At 34.2% G+C, this 23,557-nt stretch overlaps 1 protein-coding gene across 3 annotated transcripts in view; it reads right to left on the reverse strand.

The window, feature by feature from the left end:
- Positions 1–515: 515 nt before the first annotated feature.
- Positions 516–23,557, reverse strand: part of LOC113106433 (rap1 GTPase-GDP dissociation stimulator 1-like) — a 36,467-nt gene continuing 13,425 nt past the window's right edge. For 2 of the 3 annotated variants that reach the window (XM_026268350.1, XM_026268349.1), the window contains exons 5-15: positions 21,816–21,962; positions 15,754–15,882; positions 15,530–15,655; positions 10,823–10,966; positions 10,327–10,458; positions 8,176–8,310; positions 7,964–8,089; positions 5,805–5,944; positions 5,549–5,675; positions 4,316–4,444; positions 516–3,187 (exon numbers count right to left, since the gene is read on the reverse strand). In XM_026268350.1, the coding sequence (XP_026124135.1) occupies positions 3,060–3,187; positions 4,316–4,444; positions 5,549–5,675; positions 5,805–5,944; positions 7,964–8,089; positions 8,176–8,310; positions 10,327–10,458; positions 10,823–10,966; positions 15,530–15,655; positions 15,754–15,882; positions 21,816–21,962 (1,463 nt within the window). In that variant the 3' untranslated portion in view covers positions 516–3,059. The remainder of the gene's footprint in view (positions 3,188–4,315; positions 4,445–5,548; positions 5,676–5,804; positions 5,945–7,963; positions 8,090–8,175; positions 8,311–10,326; positions 10,459–10,822; positions 10,967–15,529; positions 15,656–15,753; positions 15,883–21,815; positions 21,963–23,557) is intronic. The other variant, XM_026268352.1, reaches the window with a different exon arrangement.

Consider the following 23,557-nt stretch of genomic DNA (forward strand, 5'->3'; position numbering starts at 1 on the left):
ATTATTATTATTATACAGTTATATTATCTATATTAACTGCAATTTAGTAGGCTCCCATGTCATAATTTTGATTTATAATTAACTTTTTTTGTTTCTCCCTCACGTGATATAAATGGGCTTGCATATTTTACTCTATGCGTGTTTATGCATGTATGTTTTTAATAATTTAAATCTACACAACAACAACAAAAAGTCCCTGCCATTTTATTAGAGCTGCTTTAGAATATTTCAACATCCTTTTTGACAATGATGGATTTTCTTACCCCAAAATGCATCACTAGTGATTCTTGTGATTCAATCCACTTTCTCAAATCATTTTATTCCCTACTTGACGTCGAAATGGAAAAGACGAATGAGGGAGTTTTTATTCAACCTAAAGATTTATGCAGTTGAATAAAAGTCCAGTGCAGTGTGTTATTAATCTCAAGTCTTTCCCGTCAACATTCACGTAATAAAGCATTTCCACATTAAATAATATTAACTTTGACAACAAGTCAAGGTAGAATCCCAGAGCATAAATTTGTCACCAGCAATTGTTTTAATAAGTTTAAATCTTTGAAATGTACAGTTCAATGACATTTACAACTATTATTTCCGTTTATATTTGTACGGCTCTACTGTAGATAAACTGGATTGCCATGTGGATCCTCGAGGGTACAAACATGATAAATAAGAAATGTTCACAGTATCGGACATGCAAGGAGGTGCATGTTCAGAGGATACTGGAGAGGATGGAAAGAAGGACACATGCAAAAAAACTAAACAACACATTCTCAAAAGAAACATTCACAATGATTGTTTGTCGTCTGAGACATAAGTATTATTATCATTATTATCCGGTTACCTTGCTCAGCGGTTTAACCTGTCCCAGCCCTTACATGTCTCAGTAATCTGCCATGATGTCTACTGTATGTGTGTGTGTGTGTGTGTGCTAATGGCGTACTGGCAGTCATGCTAGTTATTTCCTGACCAGGAATGTATGTTTAAAAGGCATAGTCCTCCCAAAATGGAAAAACATGTCATCATTCACTCATACTCATGTTGTTCCAAACCTGTATGCATTGCATGCATTTTCTCTGGAGCACAAAAGAAGATATATCGATAAACAACATTCCCATTGACTTCCATAGTATGGGCCAAAAATACAATGGACGTCAATAGGACACAAAACATCTTTAAAATACCTTCTACAGAATGTTGCCATTCCTTTCTTCACTTCACTTCAAATGTTTAGTGACCAACATTCATCTAGATATCTTCTTATTTGTATGTATCTATAGAATGTTGGAATTCCTTTCTTCTGTGGAACACAAAATAAGATATTTTTCAGAATTTGTTAACCAAATGTTAAATGTTATGAAGATTATTTTGACGAATTTTGGTATCCAAACCGTTTCAGTCCCACTGACTTCCATAGTATAGACAAAAATACAATGGAAGTCTTTGGGACACTAAACTGTCTGGTTACCAACATTCTTCAAAATATCTTTGTTCGCTTTTCGGGTCTTTGAATTTCTTTATTTGGCTCTAGGTCCATTTAACTTTCATAGCACAGATAAAATGTACCATTCAAGTCCAATTGAATCCAAAAATATCTGGTTACCAACGTTTTCCCAAAATACTTTCTATAGAATGTAGGCATTTCCTTAGTTTGTGGAACAAATAAAAATATATTTCGAAGAATTTGGTTACCAAATAGTTTCAGGTTTCACTGACTATATAATACCATGGAAGTCAAGCCCCAAAAAATGCTGGTTACCAACATTCGTTACCAACATTCAAGTATCTTTTATGTACACTATATATGTTAAATGTATCTATTCAATGTTATTCATTTTTTCTGTGGAACACAAGATATTTTGCAGGATTTGGTAACCAAATAGTTTCATCCTTCAAAAAAGAAGGTTATTTTGAAGAATTTTGGTAACCAAACCATTTCGGTCCAACTGACCTCCACAGTACAGACAAAAATACTATGGAAGTCAATGGGACTTGAAAAAATTTGGATACTAAATTATTCAAGATACCTTCTACAGACAAAAGAAGGAACACAAAAGAAGATATTTTCAAGAATGTTGGTAACTAAATAGTTCCAAGTCCCACTGACTTCCACAGTATGGACAAAAATACCATAGAAGTCAACAAGACCCAAAACTGTTTGGCTACCATCATTCTTCAAAACATCTTTTTGTGTGTGCTAACAAAAGAAAGCAAGCCATAGAGTTTTGGAACCACTTGAAGGTGAATAAATGATGAAAGAATTGTTTTATTTTTTTGGTGAACTATCCTTTTTAAGTTATTGATACTATAATGACGTCACTTGTTTTATTGAGGTCCTGAAATAATCAAACTCATGTTTCCAAGAGCATCACATACAACGACTGTAGTCCTCGGTATCAAGATATATGACTTCTTCACACATCCATATGACAATAATCACAGATTTTTGTAAATGCAACAGACTAATGATATGGAATTAGCTCTTTCCAGTAGATATGGATTATGGGTGGCACGAGTACCAGGAGGCAAAATATGAAAAAGTCCATGCGCTGGTCCAGAGGTGCCCTATACAGTACAAACACATTTCATCTCTACTCTTCTATGTAAATTAGTAAGCAGAAGGATAGGGGGCGTGGCATATCATATGGGCGTGGCTTGAATAGCTGAACATCAACAAACTGGACAATTAAAAAAAAAAAAAAACATGCACAAGTTGGTGATTTTACATGTCATGAAAGCACAGCTGCGCTAATCCACTGCCAGCATGTTCTATTTTTATCTCGACTATCTTTATAGGTGAATTTCATATTGTTTTGTTTTTTTTATCACAGCTATGGTCTTTTAAAAATATTTTGCTGTTCGGGTATGAATCTATTGCAGAAGGCGGTCTACAAAGTATGGCCGCCTTTGGGTAACACGTCTCTGCATGCACGGGGCAAACAGAGGGCTTTGAGAGTCTGTAGCAGGGAACGCGGAGGGGACAACAGCTTGGCACATGACAACGAGAGATACGTGTGTGAGGGGAAGCAGGCAGGGAGGAGATGCTGTGGAAGAGTCCTTTAGCTCTGCGCCGTTAACCTTTGCTCTGTGAGAGAGGCCTGGTGCGCCACCGTCTTGTTCTCATGTGAGCGCAGACCGGACACCACGTCGATGAAGGCCAAGCTCTGCACTTCTTTATGCAGCGGCTCTGAGGTTGAGAAGAGGAAATGCACATATTCAAAGTGTAGTCAAACAGCATTCACAACTCATTTTACTTCAGTAAAGCCAAACATGATATTAAACTAGTAAATGATAAAGAGTTATTAAAATGTATAACATTATGAAGAAAACATAAAAAAATCAGAATAAGGTAGTGATGAATCGTTCATAATAACACTAGGAATGTGCGTTATGAACGTAAATGGTTTTCAAAATTCTCATCATCTAAAAATGGTCAAGGAACAGTTTTCACATCGTTAGCACGCTTATGATTAATGAAAAAGAAAGCAATGAATTAAAATGAAATTTTGAAGCAGAAAACATAATCCAGTAATCTTAATTGTATTGCTTTATTTACAACTTAATGCGTGTATTGCATTTTTTAACCTTGTAATTTTTATATATGTAACACTGGTGGATGAAGGGCAGCTTGTTATATGATGCATGCACTAGTCACTTTGTGCAGCATTGGTCTGCTCACTACCTCATTCGGCATGGAACTGACGTCATTCCACTACCTCATCAGTCAGTTAAATAAAATAGCTGCTCTTGGTCACTTGTCACTTTAATCAGACTTAATAAGCTTTTGTTTTTGCACTAAATAATCTTTTATCTGCACTGTTGTTCACTTCATTGATTTGCACTATATCTGTAATTTGCCTTGCGCTACTTTATTTAACTTTATTTTTAATTTTATTATATGCCTTTTTTTTTTTACATTCCCTTATTGTATAGTTGTATCTACATTTTATATTTGATCTAGATTTTTTAGGTTTTAATGTTAATGTTATCTGTATGCACCGGGGTCTGAGAGTAACGCAATTTCGAATCTCTGTATGTATGTTCTGTACATGTGGAAATTGACAATAAAGCAGACTTGAACATGAACGTGTAAAATATAACAAGTTTCTTGGTTTTTAAGATTTTTAATTGACTTTATTTTAGATAATTGCTAAAACAATTTCCATTTTTTGTTTGATATTTTCATTTCATATTTATATTTTATGTCAGTCAATGATAATGATTAGTTTCAGTTTGAGTTAACAATAACAACACTGGTATAGAAAGCAGACGTGTGAATGCGTTGAATCATTTGTTTGTGAATCTCCTGGCTCACCTGATCCCATGATGGAGCAGATGAGGATCATGGAGTTGTATTTGATCTCCGGTGCACTGTGTTCATCTGTTAGTAGTCTGTGTAGAACCTGCACCAGATTAGCAGCGACAAAGTCCTTCTCTGCACAGTCTGAAATCAAAACCATGATGTGACTCAGTTAAAAGTCCGGAATAACTCAAACAAATGCACTTCTTCGGCATTTCTCCTCTTCTCTAACTTGTTTCCTAATCTAGTGTGTAGTCTGAATATTGTTGGCTCTTTGATGAATTGGTTTTGTTTCTCTTTTGCCAGATGTTTTGGAAAAAAAACATCTGCTAAATGCATAAATGTAAAAATGATGTTACTAAAGGCTTAAATTATTCAAATAAATTTGGTAAGACAAATACAAATTGTGCATATATATATATATATATATATATATATATATATATATATATATATATATACATACATATACATACCTTTACAAAACAACAATTTTACAAAAAATAAAACAAATACTACCAATTGTGTTAATATTTAAGTTGAGCTATTTCGGTATTTCAATAAGGCTATCAACCGCAATAAATTGCAACTGAATCCCTGAATCTGTTCAATTTAGGTGAATTTAGGTAAATTAGGACTCTTTTTGCTATTCATCACAAAGACAAACGTTAACTAGTTTACATTTATGCATTTAGCAGATGCTTTTATCCAAAGCGACTTACTGTGCATGTAGGCTACAGTATACTTTTTTTTTTTACCATTATGTGTGTTCCCTAGGAATCGAACCCACAACCTTTAGCACTGCTAACGCAATGCTCCACCACTGAGCCACAGGAACTACTTTACAAGGGCTGTTACTGTTAAACGGACAGTTCACCCAAAAATGAAGGTTCTGTCATAATAGAAGAAAAAAAAACTATGGAACTCAATGACAACCATCAACTGTTTGATTACCAGCAGCACAATGAAATGACTAAACTTTTAAATGAACAAACTAAAATGAAAACTATATAAGCAACGCTAAAATGATCTTATATAAGTATATAAGATACTTTATGAAAAATATACAAGTAACACTGATATCAGCCTGCTTAAAGACTTTCAGGTCTGTCATCATCTCAACAAAAATATATATATGTAGGGGTTAATTCAGGATAATTAGGGCATATCTTCCCAGTCATATCAATGGCAAAAAGTGCCACAGTTGACCTGAATTGACCCTAACATACAGTAGTATTTGGTTTTTACCCAGGTCTAGTGCCGCTATGAGACCCAAGGCCACCAGCGCTTCATTCTGCATGATCATGTGTTCGCTCGTCGCCATGATTACCAAGTGCTTGACACCTCCACCTTGTATGACTGTTCGGACCACATCCTATTCAGAAAGAAAAAAGCAGTCAGAAGCTTCCCGAGGACAGCTAAGTAACACCCTATGAAATCGGTTTTTAATGTTTGAAAAAAAAAATTCTGCATCACAGAAATCATAGGGTCCTAAATGAGAGACCTTTGACTTGCTGTGTCGGATGAGAGCGGACAGCAGGCGGTTGGACTCTCCCATCACTCCGGCGTGGTCTTTCGCTTCACACCACTCCACCAAACGCTCCACCAGTTTTGTGTTCGTCCCCAGCTGCTCTGCTGCGTCAGCTGCGACACACACACACACACACACACACACACACACACACACACACACACACACACACACACACACACACACACACACACACACACAGCGATAAACATTAGCTACTGAACACAAACCACCATAGAATCCACCAAGAAACCACCAAGTAATCAGAGAAAAATAGGCTTAGTGCAATTACCAAATCGTAAAATCTGAGATTTAATTAAATAAATATATGGACAACATGTTTCAGAGTGAAGCATGGCACTGTGTTCATTAACACACAATATCACAAAGCGATGTTTACAGTATCTCAAAATCCTGGAATTAAATGTATTTTTTCTGTTAATCTCCGCAAAATTGGAATGAAAAGCGCTTATTTTTAATAAATTTGTTTAATATTATTTAAACTAAAATAATTTAGTTTCATATTTTAGACTTAAAATTTAAATAGAAAACACAATTTTTAATCAGAAAAATCGGAATTACCCCCCCCCCCCCCCCCATCTCTCATGGCACATTCCTCTTAAAAGCATTTTCTGGCATTAAATGTAACATAATAAATCATGTCTGATAAAAACCATTGTTGTTCCATCACATGCTGTACACATATTTCAGTAGTTGTTTTTTGACACTCTGAGATGGGTTGAAATTATTTTCTGTGGTAATTGACAGACTGTCACTGATGCTGTCGATACAGTTCAAGTTGAATTCACCCCGGAATATTCATTTTAAACCCAAGCTGTCATTGAGAGCTAACACGGCTGGGCTGTTGCCAATGAAAGACAATGCAAATCGATCCTCCGCTCAACTTAATATCAGAGACTGACTGCTGTGTGGCAGCAGCTGAGACAGGCCTGAGATCAAATCACACATGCTGTCTTTGACTCAGGTAAACAGCTGTAAAACATACAGGGACCTGTAAGCTAATCAACTTCAGTTAAATATCAATGGGATCAAGAACTGTGTCTTATTTTGTGGCTTTTAGCTCATCTTTGTTTGTGGTCATCCGCATGCAAAATGTTAGCAGGCATACACATTTGAAGCTCCAATTAAATCAGTGTTATTTTAATCTTTCATTTAAATACTATATTAATGATTATGAATTAGCTTTTATTTTTATACTTTCAGTGGCCAGTTGAATTTTAGTTTAAGTTTTAGTAATTTTGTTATGTGTTTTTTGGTCATTTTGATTAGTATTAGTAAATAATAAAGTAATTATTACAAAAAAATAATAATAATATTAATACATTTAAAAATAATATAATATTCATACTTGTTTAAAGGGCACCTATTATGCAAAATCCACTTTTACGGGGTGGAGACGGGATGAGAATATGCAGTTCATTTGCATTTAAAGTGATGCACTCCAAAACAGATATTTTTTAGGCACGCCCCCAAAAATGACATTTTCCAGCTGTTAGGTATTTTGGGCTGAAACTAGACCAATCGAAATTGTAATAGACCAATAGCAATAAATATAAGTATATAGAAGTAATTAATATAAAAAATAATACAAAATGTAAATAACATTAAATTAAAATTAAATTACATTTTTTTTAAAAACATACACTACAATATCCATACTTGTTTAATGAAAATACACAAGTATGAATATTCATATTTGACAGAATTTTTTTATTTTTTTTTACAATTGAAAAATAAATTCTCTTTCAGAAAAAAAGGAGCAAAAAAAACTAATGATGCAACCTGCACTCGTGGGCGTGGCCAATTTTGTCCAATCACTTTCTCTTTAGAATGGTATTGTCCCACCCCCTAAAGAACTAAAGGGATTGCCTGTCCCAACTCACTGTTTCAAAAGGATATATGTTAACACATGAATTCATAATTAATAATCAATAATACTTAATAACAAAAACATTTTGACATTGTATTTTTGTACATGGAAATTGTATAATTTTGACAAATTTAGTTTGAGCATCACAACCAGTCAGCACAGCAACACCAGCTCAACCAATGGTATGATTCTGGGGTTAAACTATCTGTAGATAGTTGTTTTGTTTTCAGTTAATTCATACCCTGAGTGTCGATGAGCATCCGTAATGTTCCCAGAAGCTTGAACTGGACTGGAGGCATCTCAGATTTGAGGAACTTCAGCACTACATCCGACACACCAGCCAAGAGCATCTTAGATTTGTTGACCACTAGAGAAGAGAGAAGAAGATGGAGCAGATCTAGTTTTAAGACACTCCTGCACAGGTGAGTGAATCATTCAACGGTTGAGACTGACCCGGGATGGCGAGGTTCCTCAGAGCGCTGAGGGCGGCGTGCTGCACCGTCACGTTCCCCTCTTCAACATGTCTGTCCAACAGCTCCAGAAGCTTCTGTACGATACCAGTGTCTACCATGTGGATGCAGTTCCCATCTGTACACAAAACGTACAGTATAGGGGTAACGTATTACAAGTAATTAAGAGTTACGTCATCAGATTACTTTTTTCAAGAAATTAGTAAATAACACACTATTTTTGTAATTTACAGAAATGTTATTTTTCAAATAAGTAACACCAGTTACTTTGTCTTCTCATTTGTTGATGGACAGCGCCCCTGTCCCCATGTTGAGAGAAATCAAGTGTGCTGTGTAAACATGACGCTTACTGTAACTCAATGTGAACATGCATTTACTAATCTCACTTGGAGAAAAAAACGGATTTAGTATTCCTTAAAATTAATTAAAAGAGTGAAATGCAAACTCATTAATTAAATATGCTAAAAAGCAAACATATCCTTTATGTATTTAATCCCTATTTTATTAACCAATGTCTTTGCAGTTGACCTTTGATGATCCAATTTATCCATATGAATGATTTTAGATAAAAAAAAAAAGTTGTGCTCATAATTTTGCATACCCCTTGCAGAATGTGCAAAATGATGATAATTAAGAGGGATAATGAAAATTGCATGTTATTTTTATTAAGTACGGTCATGAATAAGCGATTCCACATAACAAATGTTTACATATACTACACAAAACAAATACTGTATGTCGTTTCCTGGATGATCTACGACTGTTTTTATATTTTGTTATAAGTCTTCATGAATCCGTTGTTGGTCCTGAGCAACTGCCTGCTGTTCTTGAGAAAAATCCCCCCGCTCCTTCACATTCTGTGGTTTTCAAGCATCTTCTGCATATTTGAACCCTTTACAACAGTGAATGTATGATTTTGAGATCCATCTTTTAACACTAAGAGCAACTGAGGGGCTTATGCATAACTATTACAAAAGGTGAAAACATTCACTGACGCTCAAGAAGGCAACACAATGCATTAAGAGCAGGGGGGTGTAAACTTTTGAACAGGATGGTGATATGTAAATTTCTCTTATTTTATTTAACAATCATATTTTTTTCCATTTAGTACTGGACTTCAGAAGCTACATAAATACTTACATGTTTCTCAGAAGACAAAATAATTTCAATTTTCCCTAATCATCCATTTAAAAAGTTTACATCCCCCTGACTCTAGATTCATCGTGTGGCCTTCTTAAACACCAGTACAGTACAGTAAGGTTTTCACCTTTTGTAATAGTAATGCATAAGTCCCTCAGTTGTCAGTTATAATTAAAAGATGGTTCTTTTAATCATACATTCACTGTTGGAAAGGGTTAAAATATGCAGAAGATGCTGGAAAACCAAAGAATGTGCCTTGAGTTTGGGTATTTTTTTCTTTAGGAACTGCTCAGGACCAGCAAGGGACTCATGAAGACTTATCACAAAATGTAAAAACAGTTGTAGATCATCCAGGAAATAACACATAGTGTTAAGATTCAAGGGTGTGTACACTTTTGAATGGGCTCATTTTTATCAATTCAGTTCTTGTTCTTGTTCAGTTTTGTCTTGTGGAGTATATAAACATTTGTTATGTGAAATAGCATATTCAGGACAGTACTAAAAAAAAATTACATACAATTTTCACGATCCCAATTATTTTGTTTCAATTATTAAAATTTTGCAAATTCTGCAAGGGGTACGTTAACTTATAAACACACACAACCATAACATTTGTGATTCATTGTTTACATTTTTTTATTGCTGAAATGTGTCGATTGTTCTTCTCATGCCTCTTATTTCTCCACATCTGAAAGGTTTGTTTGAGCTGTGCCCTCTACTGTACACATGCTATTTTACATTTCACCCAGCCTGAGGCTTATTCATTTCAAGTTTGGTAGGATATTTGCCACCAAATATATTTGCCATGAAATAACTTTTTTATATTAAAAACAAACAAGCAAGCTCAGCCCAGATGAGAAAATGTAATGCAAAACAAACTCAATGCATTACTTTCTATTAAAAGTATCCAAGTAATGCAATTGGTTACTTTCTAGGCAGTAACGTAATGCATTATTTTTAAAAGTAGCCTTCCCTAACACCGCTGAAGTCTCACCATTGCGGGCAAAGTTGGCGATGGCGAGCGCTCCTGCTAGCTGGAGCTGGTGGTTGTTGGAGGGCACCCATGAAAGGACCCTCTGAAACACGCTGCCTTTACCCCCCTCAAACAGCTTCTGCATCGACTCGTCTACAGGAAAACACATCACACACGAATACATTTTAATATGACAGAACGATGCAAATTACAAAGCCCTTTAAGGCCATTCACACTAAGAGCGATAACTATTGCCATCCAAATCAACAGATCATCTGATAATTTGATAACAATCTGATAATTATAAACACATGCTGCAGTTTTGTCATCTACTGCTTTAAATGCTTGAGCTCTTTTAAGGGTGGATCCTGACTGGCTGTCAATGATTTTACCATTCATCAAGATATCAATGAACCAGCAAGGCAGGTTTTTTCTGTTTGACATAATTTTGCATGCACCAGTGTTTGTTCTTTCAATGCTTTTATTTAAAGCTAATCTCTGAGATTTGGTCCTGTACCTCCCAACAGCAGAAGGACCATGAGGTCTGAGGATGTCTTGAGCTGAGCCACGTCCTCGTCCCTATCGCTGTCCACCGTCTGAGCCACCACCTCCAGCAGACACTCCACCAGACCAGCATCCACCAGCTGAAGCTTGATCACATCTGACACAGAGACACAGATACTATAATACCTGAAGCTTCACGGCACACCTTCACTCACACGTTCACAGCGAACTGAATGAAGTGATAACTATTGGTCTTCACAATTCTTTTGAACTATAATCTGGGTAAAATTTTTAACTTTTTTGGTGTATTGTTTTATTTTATTTAAATGTTCAGTTATTTGTGTTACTAAAAAGTTATACCCCTGTTATTCTGTTTTCAGCACTTCTAATTTTCAAATATCGAGTTGGATTGCAGTAAAATGAAGTAGAAAAATGTATAGCAGCATTTATTTCAGTTCATTAATTTTGGCTACTAATCAATTTGCGCTTTTTGGCATTTGCAAATGGATTCTTGTATCAATTTTAAAGTCTAAAAACAACCTTGTAAAAGTATAATCTTTTCAGTTTTCAGTGTTTTCATCAATTTAAAACACAATATTTTGTTTAAAAAATTGTTTGATTACAGCCATTGTGAGTACATCTGATCTCATTTGCCATCATTTAATTATATTAGTTATACCTCAGCATTACATTAGTCTAACAACAGCCTTTTCTATAGAAAATCTTTTACTGTTAAATAATATAATATAATATATAAAAATATATTAAATGATATTTATACATCAGAATTGCATTAGTCTAACAACAGTTAGACTGTCTATGCATAAGATATAGCCAGTTGTCTGTTTTTCTAAAGACATTTGTTTTTGTACACGAACATACATACATATATATACATATACATTATATATATATATATATATATATGTATAATGCGTTGCATTATTCTAATGCATTCTTTATGAATAAAATCAATAAGATATAAGGTTGTTTGATTTCGGCAATCATTATACAAAATATGTCAGACCATAAATCTGGTGATTTTTAAATGCTTGTTTTCCCCTTCAAATGCATAACAGAATTACAAGAATTACATAATTCTCTGACCCAAAAAGACTAAACCAGACAAGTGATGCAACAAACGATACAGCATGAAACAATTTCTAAGATATAAACAAATGCAATTTGTATGATTCCAAAAAAATGCCAGATAACAATCCAAACAGGCAGATATTGATGATTCATACATTGTCAGCGAATGACACAACAACCCAGAGGGAAAACCCTGCACGGAAGGATGTCTGAGGTCAGACTGCTGCAGACATATGGCCGTCTCACTACGCATTCGGCTGGTTATGAAACGCCTGCAGTGTTCACCCTCTCCCCTCTATATCCCTCACACACACACACACACACACACACACACACACACACGCTCTTCCTGCGCTCCTCGTGACTGGCAGAGCTTCGCCTGTAGTGCTGTGGAGTGGATCTAAGTAGGCCGTTGTCTTGGAGACTGGCAGTATGGGATGGCGGCGCTGTGCGCTGAATGCTAACAACCAAAGCGGCGCTTTCACACATGCTCACGGCTTTCCATCTCCCACGTCTGCTCTCGCTCTCCCGCTGCTTTTATCAAAACATACAGGAATTCTTACACTTCAACCGTTTTATACATTTCATATGACTTTTCACTCATACAGTACAAGTGAAATAATCTGAACACAGAATAAAATCAAATACTGGTGGAAAATTAACCCAAAATAAGACACAAAAAAATTACACACACACAAAAAAAAAAGTTTTAAGACATGTTTTTAAATCAGGGTTATTATTATAGTTTACGAAAACCATTAAAAAAATGGTTTTTGAAATTAACATTAAATGAAATAAAATATAATAATATAAAATTTTGTTTATCTAGATTTACTAAAGTTGAAATATATATATTAATCGCGATTAATCGCATCCTAATATAAAGTTATTCTTCAGATAATATTTGAGTGTATACTGTGTACATTCTTTATGTCTATTTAAATACAAACATATGCATGTATATATTTAAGAAAAATATGTTTATATATTAAATATATTTATATATAATATAAAATATTAGAATGTATCTTTAAAAAAGAAACATTTAAAATAGAAAATTAGCAGAACCAGTTTTATTGTAGTTAACTAGAACTAAATTAAAATAAATAAAATGTACCTTGATGTACTAAAAATAAAACACAAATATAAAAAATTACAGTAAACAAAAATAATCTATCTATCTATCTATCTAGAAAATAGATGTTTAGGATGTTTTGTTGACAAAAACAAACACTTTTTTATACACAGAACAAATAACACCATATTATCTGTTTCCCTTCAATACACACTTCAACATTCAAGTTTCAGCACCATCCCAGCACACACTCGCTGTCTTTCACACACAGCTTTCTTCCAGGTGCACATTTCAAATCCTCAGACGCGCTCGCAGACACACAGACCCCTAGAGTCCTATTCTGAGGAGACCATGGTGCTGGCGACGGCAGTGATGACACTTATTATCCAAACAGAGAAGAAGCAGAGAAATCTCACGCATCTGCCTAATTGTAGCTTTCTCTCCCACGACTCAACCACAGGTGATAGCCAGCGTCTTGGAAAACTCGTTTTAAGATATTTTCACCATCAAATAAGCCAGGTTTTGCACTGCAAGAGATGTCGGTCTCTATGGCTCGGCCGGTTTTGATGTTCCAGCTTACATGGAAACTGGAACATTTTTAAGAATAATATTTTAAGCGTAAACTCTTGTTGGCTCATGCTCAAGCTTTCAGAGTCCAAACACAGCTGCAAACGCACGCATTCGTTCCATAAAGTGTCTTGTTTCTAACCACAACAGGTGTCAGAGTTGGACTCTCTATAGAAGCAGCACAACACGCTCCGTCCCTGGGTCAGTGGGTCTGAGGAGAGCTGCCTGCTCAACAACTGCAGACCCTCAACTCATGCTGAAAGCAGAAGCAGCACGACTAACTGATGCATTCTGGAAATAACAGAACAGAAATACATCAACTGTGAATTAACAAAACACTCGTGGTCATTTAAAACGCAAAGATAAAAAAAAACTCCTTACAAACACGTACCAAGATACAGTGACAGTTATTGCTATGGTACTTTATGTATACCATATTGATATATCTTACCAATAATAAGGTTCTCCACAATACTTACAGGTTCATTTTGAGCATATCGGCACTGGGCTTTTTTTATTTATTTTTTTATAATTAATTTCAAAGACTTACAATAAATACAAAAGTATATTAAAATGTATAATTTTATACTGTAATTTCTTCCATCTACAGCCTTGTTTATGGATAATTTTTTTTTTTCAAAAGTGTGAATTAATTGAAAAAAAAAACAAATATATATATGTGTGTATGTGTGTGTGTGTGTGTATATATATATATATATATATATATATATATATATATATATACTGCTTTATTTGAGCTATTTTATGTAGATCTTGCAAATCAATATGTGATTGGTGTGGGAACAATGTTTTGATTTTGTACTCAAAAACGAAACAAGAGACACTCATTAGAAAGGTTTATTGATTGATTGATTGATTGAATGGAATGTTTTTTTTATTTTTTTTATTGAAAATAAATAATAAGAATTGTTTTAGGTGAACCAGGTTTATTATAGTTAACTGAAAGCCACAAAAACATTGTTGTACTTCAAATAGAATAAGAAAAAATTGGTCTATTTGAGCTAGATGCCCAAGCAACATTTCTCATTAGTTTATTTGTCTTGGGTTTAACTTGTAAGTATGTGTAAGTATGTGTGTGTGTGTATGTATATGTATATTTATATACACACACACACACACACACTCAATGAAAATACTATAGTAATTATAATTATGGTATATTAATTAGCCAAAATAAAATATATGTTAAATTTAAAATGCAGTCCAGCAATAATTCCAGTCAGAATAATCAAATATTTATTTGCATGTCGAGCATTTACAGTAGGCTTTTATTTACAAAAGTATTCAGAATGTTAAGTAAAGAGACTGAAATGAAGGGGAAAATGGATATAAATGAATATAAAAATATAACCAATACTAATTGGATAACAATAATAATAATAATAATAGGCTAATATACAAATATTATGAGGAAAGATGATTAGTTAATGGACTTACAAGACTATAGGATGGATACAAATGCACTTTATGATTAAATGATTAAAATTATGAATTTTATGTAACATTTACTCATTATAAACTTCATTTAAATGCTGACTTTCGCACATAATAAAGTCTATGCCTATGGTTGATATAATGATTTAATAATTAAATATTATCTATAATAAATAATTTCTTAATTCAAAACAAAATATGACTGAATCCGCCTCTGATAATCCCGGGTTGCATGGTTTGTTTACGCATTAAACTCGTGGCAACAAGAAAAATAGTTCCCTCAACATGGCATCTCGAGGCCATGGCATAATTTCACGTTTCCACGAGTTATTATGTCGTGGCCATGACAAAACTAAGTGAACCGACCATCGTCTCTTAGGGGCACCATAATATATATAACACCACTGACAACAAAAAAAACATGACTTAACGTGGTATCATGCTAAAGAAGAAGTAATGTACTTATTGTGTTTCCCCAAAAGACACTATACGGACTGGTTCATGTTCAATCATTATCACTGCGATTCTCACCGTTCTCAGCCAGTGGTGCCAACACCTCGAAGATCATCTCCTTCTTCTCGTGCTCCACCTGCTTACGGAAGAGGCGAACCAGCTCCTCTGCAATGTTAGTAGAGGCAAACTGCTCCTTACTGGACTCTGTTTGAGGATCAGACAAAAGAGACGTGCAAGATTTATCCAACATGTTCTGATGTATTGTAGTAAGGCAGTGTGACTGAATTGAATCAGTAACTCACCCAGCTCTGCCAGGTTTCCAAAGGCAATGAGGCACATCTCAGTGAGGGCGGTGTTTTGAGAATGAACTCCCAGCAGTCTGACCAGTGTTGGGATCACACCCATGATGATCAGCTGAGCCTGCAGCGAGTCTAGACAGGAAACAGCAAACAGGACACGCTCTTTATTCTGGTGCATGCACAGCTTTTTCTGACAACACAGATAATACAGTATATTAGTCATTTACATTAACGGTTAAGTAATAAATATCCATAATTCTTCTGGTAATTACATTGCAATAAATTGAGCTTATCCAAACAATTTTTATTTTCATTACAGATATTTATATCAAATGCCACACAATGAAAAAAATATTTTCACAATGAATAAAAATGCGGTTACTTGCTATCCGCCACCACTGTCATCAAAAATAAGTTTGTATCAGTGTTGTTATCGATAACTACAAATGGAACTAAAACTATTGAACATAATTTTTTTAAATGAAAAAAACCTTGATAAAAAAAATGAAAACCCTTGAAAATAAAATGAGAAATTAACAGAAATTAGGAATTAATAGAAACGGTTTAATAGAAATGGATAGGAAATAACAGAAATAAATTAATAGAAATGAATAGGAATTAATAGAAATAAATATTTTATATTACTTTTACTATTTTATTTTTTAACTATGACTCATTTAAGTTTCTTTTTTTATGTACATGGTTCCATTTCTTCAGCAAAACTTCTCAAACTAAATTATGTTAAAAGTAATCAAAAAATAATCACTTGTTATGAATCAACATCATTTATATCCTGCAATGTTTGAGAACAAGCTAGAGGCTGAAAGAGCTAATTTACCAGCTCAAATGCAGCCACATTATATAATGCTCTGAGATTTCATTTTTGTAAAGTGCTTTGCTGAGACTAGCACAGAAAATATAGTCTTGACCTGAAAATGTGAAAGATAAATCAAGACCACAGTGGAATAAAGGACTTCTTAGCCATCACATTTCATGTACATACACGGGTCCTTCACCACTGAAAATACTTGTTTTCCAGTAGAAATATCCAAATGTCTTTAGAACAGAAATCTACCTGAGAATTAATTTTTAATCAAATTTTTATATATTTAATAGAGAATATCTTGTTGGTAATTTTGGACATACATACAACACATACATTACCAGGGCCGATATATCTGAAATTATTAGCATCATCCTGTAAGCTTTTCTACTTGGCTGATATTTTGACTTATTTTTAGTGGTTGACAAATACATTACCAATTCATCAACTGTTATAAAAATAAATAAATCAATATCAGCTCTCAACTACTTATTGTTATATTGCCTTTATATCAACCACTGGTCATCCTGCTCTCCAAGATATCGGTACAGATCATTTAAAAAAAAAAAAAATACTGGCTGACAACTACTTATTTTAATATCAGCTTTAGAAAAGCCATTGGTCACCCTGCTTTCTAAGATATTGTTTTGGTGATAAAAAAAAAATATTGGTTGACAACTATTTATTTTAATATCGGCTTAATTTTGCTCATAGGTCACCCTGCTCTCTTAAGATATTGGTTTTAGAAAAAAAAAGCAATATCGGTTGTTGACTACTTGTTTTAATATCGGCTTTATATCACTCATTGGTCACCCTACTCTATAAGACATCAGTATCAGCTTTAAAAATAAATAAATACATATTGGTTGACAACTATTTATTATAATATTGACTTATTTCACTCATTGGTAACCCTGCTCTCAAAGATATCGGTATCAGCTATATAAAAACCAAATAAACACATATTGGTTGCCAACTACTTATTTTAATATCGGCTTTATTTCGTTCATTGGTCATCCTTCTCTCTTCAAATATTGGAATCAGGAATAATAATAAAAAAATCATTATCGGTTTACAACTACTTATTTTAATATTGGCTTTATATCGTCTATTGGTCACCCTGCTTTCTAAGATATCGGTATTGCCCCTAAAAAAAAATCAATATCGGTTGACAATTACTTATTATAATATTGGCTTTATATCACCCATTGTCACTCTGCTCTCTAAGATACAGCTATAAGCCATTAAAAAAATCAATACTAGTCAACCACTGCTTATTTTAATCTTAAAGCTCACTAAATGTATCATTTTAGGTCTCGTTTTTACTAACAGTCAAAGTTTGCACAGCTGCACAAGTAAGCCCTTAAATACCCAGTGAAAAGATGTTTCAGTTTGTCTAGAAATGTCTCGATGAGACACCAAGATGTGGGCGGCACCGGGACACATCTGGTGCCATCAATTTGTCAGGAAGCAGCTCAGTAAATTCAATGAGGCAAAGAGGAGATGGCAGATGAGACAACAGAGAGCTGTGTTAAAGAAGACGGCCCAGGCAGAGGAAAACATCCACAGTTAAACAGGAGAAAAAGTTATTGAGTATGAAAGACCATGGAAGCAAAGTTTGGTACAAAGAATTGTAGCACATAACCTTTAAAAAAATTATGCAACAGAAGTCAAATTTAATAAACAGTTGACAGCCCAAAATGATTCCTCCCTACTACATAATTGCTTGTTATTTGCTTTATCGACCACAGAAGCTTTGTTTGCTGGTTTGAGAGCAAGAGGAACATTTGAGCAACAGCTATTGGCTAAATGTACCACCTAAGAAAACACAACATAACAAGCCTTGGCAGAACTGGACATTAGCCAGACATCATTGAGGAACTCCTGCCAGTAATCGAAGCCCAAATCACGTCAAGGAAATGTCAACCGGGGACCTGCAGATCTCACTGATGGAGAATGAGTCAGGTTTCCTAAAAGAACTGTGAAGTATTGCATCTCATTTAAAGCTCATATAAGATTGAAATGCTTTAAGTACTTTACTTTTTTAAATCTAGATTTTACCAAATAACTGAATAATGAGTAACTTTACTCTTAAATAACACAAACACATGCATTTAAAAAGATAATTCAATCCCTGGATGCTGAGTGGCCAATGTAGCTTCTCAGGCATGCTAAAATAATTGATATACTAACAGATATGAAGCAACAACATTCAACAAGTACATAAATATGCCGTGTTTATTAAGTGTTGGGTTAAAAGAGCACTCAAATTCTGCTAATAGTATTTAATATAAATTTTAACTATAATACATTTTCATTTTATTGCAATTAGCATAACATTCAGTTCATCACACTTACGTATATCATTTTAAAGAATATTATTTCTGTAATAGTTAAGATAAACTGTAATAGTTTAATGATAAAGTGTGCTGCTTCTTCACAAAGGAATGAATCATCACTGAGAGACTTGGTTCAGTAAGTATTTTGGTTGCCAAGATATATATCATATATATAAGATCTGACCAGTCAAGTACAGTGAATGATGTACATTAGGGCTGCACGATTCTGGATAAATTGAGAATCACGATTTTTTGATCTCATATAGAGATCACGATTCTCCTACGATTCTTTATTATTATTATTACTATTAACATTATCATTATCACAAGTATATAAATTAATTATTTTATTTTGCAAGGATTCTTTAAATTGATCAAGTGTGACCAAGACATTTATAACAAAATATTTCTATTACACACAATTATTGTTCTTCTGAACTTTCTATCAAATAAATCTGAAAAAAATCTACTCATCTGTTTTCAACATAATAATAATAATAATAATAATAATAATAATGTTTTTTTTTAATGGCAAATCAGCATATTAGAGTGATTTCTGAAGATCATGTGACACTGAAGACTGGAGTAATGATGCTGAAAATACAGCTGCACACCACAGAAATAAATTACATTTTAAATTACTGTTTTTGCTGTACTTTGGATCAGATAAATATAGTTTGGTGAGCAGAAGAGACTTTAAAAAAACATTACACATCTTATGGTTCAAAAACTTTTGACTGGTAGTGTATATATAATATATTTAAAACCCCAGTTTTTTTTAATATTAGGATGATGAAAAAGTTGTTTAGATCACTGATTCAACGACTCACTCATAAACCTACTACACTTGTTTCATTTCTGGATGAATCAGCGTTTTTGAACGATTCTCTTGAATGAAAAATTAATTCATTGACAAATAAATTAAGACACTTGTCGCCACCTATTGGTGAAACAATGCAATCGACACAAACGTTATTTAAAGCGCAGTACTTTCAAAAGGGGGTTTGTTATATTTTGATCGCTGCCATATAGACATCAATGTTTATATTTAAACTATAAACTTTATCCCAGTATTTCTGTGATAATATAAATGACTGTAAGACAGATATAATATTGTGTAGTTGAAAAGACTGTTTGTGAAGATGTTTCTTAACCAAACATGGTAAGAGCTCTCTCTGTGTCAGCGGCAGTGCGCGCACGGATTTGAATGATCCGGTAAGACTTTGTCAAAGGTTTAACAGACTCGGGGAATCGTCCTCTTTTAGAAATGAGATCAAGAGGGTGTCTGAATCGGGATCGCGATCTTTTAACGATTAATCGTGCAGCTCTAATGTACATACTGTAAAACGTCCCCAAGTGATAAGCTTATGTGATTAAATGAGTCATTTATATGGTGACTTAGTAAACATGATGACAGACTTTAAGTTAAAACAGATACGCAATGCAAGGAAAAGCAATCTGTTACATGGCACAACATTTGAGAGAAAGAGAGATGAGGGAAAGAAAAGACTGGTTCAAAACATTGTGAGGATGATATTCAGCATTAATAAATATCCCACTGGCTTTTTCTCCATTAAAATCATATCTCACCATTTATTTTCATCAGGAAACCAAAAAAAACTAAAATGCCTGACCTAAATTTGTTGATTTGCACTAGCCTCTGGAAGCGAGGTGTAATAGATCGAAAAAAGCTATTATCATTTCAAGCCTTGCTGGCAAACCGGGATGAGGGAAGCAGAGCTTGGCCTGTCCATCAATTATTCAAGGACATAAAGTCACAAAGATGTACATTCACTGCCTGCATTCCCTTAAATATTAAACAATGCACTGCACTGCTGAATAGCACAAGGCCAGAGCCTTATGTAACCTCCTGGGCATGCATGATACAGACACTGAAAGCTATAGGATCTTCCTGGGTAAACTATTCTTTTAAATGTGTCATTTTTTAAATGGTAAAAACCTAGTTTAATATGAACAGCCAATCAAAATGTTGCTCTGTTTGTTTAAGCAGTACAAACAAGAGATAATTATTGGAAAGCTGTATGTTATCATTTCCATTAGTCTCAATGTCAGTTGCTCAGCTGGAGCATTCAGCTCTGGAAGTAGTAAACCTGCATGATAGACTGTTCAATTAAAGGGATTTATTTTTTAAGTCAATCCACAGTAAAATTACCTCAAGTCAGTGGAAGACTGAACAAAAAAAAAAAAGCGCACAGTGCCATGTTTTTTTTTTTTTTTTGCATTTTTTTTTTTTGTGTCAAATACACTATTTTGAAAATAAAATAACAATATATATATTTTAAAAAATTTTTTTATTAAAAATATTTTATTAAATAATTTTAAATAAACATAAAAAAATAATATGTTTTTAAATTAAAAATGTTTTATTAAATACTTCTAAATAAACATAAAAAAATTATCTTACATAATTTTTTTTAATTAATATGTAATGTAATTAATTATTATTTATTTTTTTGCTACTGCATGCAACAAAATGTAACTATATTTATTATACATTGTCATATTAAATAAAAAAAGCAAGACATACATTACTAAACAGTAACACCATCTCCACCTGCAAAGGACATGGACGCTAATCACCACACAAAAGGAGCAGATTGTAGCCATTTGGTGAAAGACATTAGATTCAGAATACACAGAAGTTAAACAACACATAGGCTTTCTAAGAGTGGTCCCCTACAGATATTACCGTTGATGTTCAACTCTGAGGAAACACTGACTTCAGACTCAAACCAAAACACTTCTGTTTTTTAGAGAATCAGAAAAATCAATAAAATGCCTTATCTACTGTATGTAGTACTGAATAATTTAGAGAACATCTCAGACTATACCAATAAGGGACCATTCAAAAACATCGCCTGGTTTGGGGGATCGGTCATTACCATTATCATTGCTATAGTTCATCAGCATGCCACAAAAGACAGTCAAGAGCTTCCCGGTGGCCGGGTCAGTGCTTTCGGCCAGAGACTTAATGTGCTCGGCAACTATCTGAGCACCGCCCGCTGCGTCAACTGCACTTCTGCCCTCATCTGCAAAACAAAGAGGTCACATAAAAAAGAAAGAAACAATAAAAAAGGCAACCAATGACACAAAGAAACATCAACCTGGAACAGAATGACAGAAAAAGAGGGTGTTAAAGGAATAGTTCAAGTCTTCTCCGAACCATTCCTTTAATGGAGATATTCATGAATGCATCCTTATGGAATGTAATATGACAACTGATAACGTAAACACAAGAAAAAATAAGCATTTTGAGATAAAGGAAGAGATCAAAATGAGAAACTGTTTGCTGGAATCCATTGGATTTGTTTACGGCAGTCAGGTTGACATGAGGTGCAGACGTAACTAAAGGCAAAACCAGAGACCAGAAGTGCAGTAGAAGCACAGCAATCGAAATCCAGACTGCAGCAGAATCGCTAACAAGGGAAGGAGTTAAAAGATCCTCAGAGACGCCGTGGTCCAGCGGAGGCCAGCGTTATTTACTCAGAGCATCAAAGTCAAGAGCGTGGCTGGATCTTCCGACTGTTTTAAAAGCAACATGAAATGCAAACTAATTTAAAATGCAAACTAACTTTTGCAGCTAAATGTATCTCAAGCACAATTCAATGTAGGGTGGGACTCAACATTATACATTGGGAAAAACTCAACAGTAGCATCTGGAAAGGTTTAAATGTCATGGTGTGGAGATGTTTATATATTCACGCCGTGCAAGCCTACTTTCATGGCGTTCTTAGAATAAATTACACAAGGTGTACAATTAACAAAAAGACATTTCAAATCTACACTAGACAAAAATTATAAAACGCATTCAGGTGAAACATTTGTAAATAAATCCGTTAAACACACCTCTGAATAAAACCACTGTCTATTTACATTGAAAACAGTACAATCTAATAAAATATGCTTCCCAGTCATTTCAAGGCATGATGTTTTAAAACTCCATGTGCGAGTCTTGTATGACCTAAAAGACTCCTTGTACAACAACTTGGTCATACCTAGATTTAAAATTAGTACAATTAGTAATTACCAAAACAGCACCTAAAATTAACATTTTAATTGCACAACAATAATTAAACAGTATATAAATAACACTAAAATATGACTGCTGATGATCACCTGTGCAAAACTCAATGACAAAATTATACAATGTTATTGATGTTTTTAGCAGATTGGTATGTGGTGGGAGAGTTAGTGCTAGTCAAATCCCCAAGCCCATCTCCAAGTCTCCCGTCTTCACCATCCTGCATTACAAGATGCTTTGACTACCTAAATAAAAGTGAAGCGGAGTCTCTTACACAGCACTTTAATTCCATTTTTAGACATACAAGTTTTCCAGTAAGCTCTGTGTCCAGATGACGGTGTTTGCGTGTCAGACATGAGTCAGCTTAGCTGGTATGAAGATTCTTTCAGGTTTGTTTACACTGATGCGTGCCCACGCAGAGTCTACGACAGCTACCTTCTACCACACGAATCGAGGAGACAGAGGACACGAAGAGAGAACGTGATTTAGACGCAACAAAACAAAGTAAAAGATCCGAATACTGAAAACAAAGACATTGAACGATTCCCAAATTGGCTTCTTTGATGGGTTTTGGATGCGGTGCAGTGAAAAGACAGCTTCTGC

Source organism: Carassius auratus, chromosome 7 (genome assembly GCF_003368295.1).
Source record: "Carassius auratus strain Wakin chromosome 7, ASM336829v1, whole genome shotgun sequence".
NCBI lineage: Eukaryota > Metazoa > Chordata > Actinopteri > Cypriniformes > Cyprinidae > Carassius > Carassius auratus.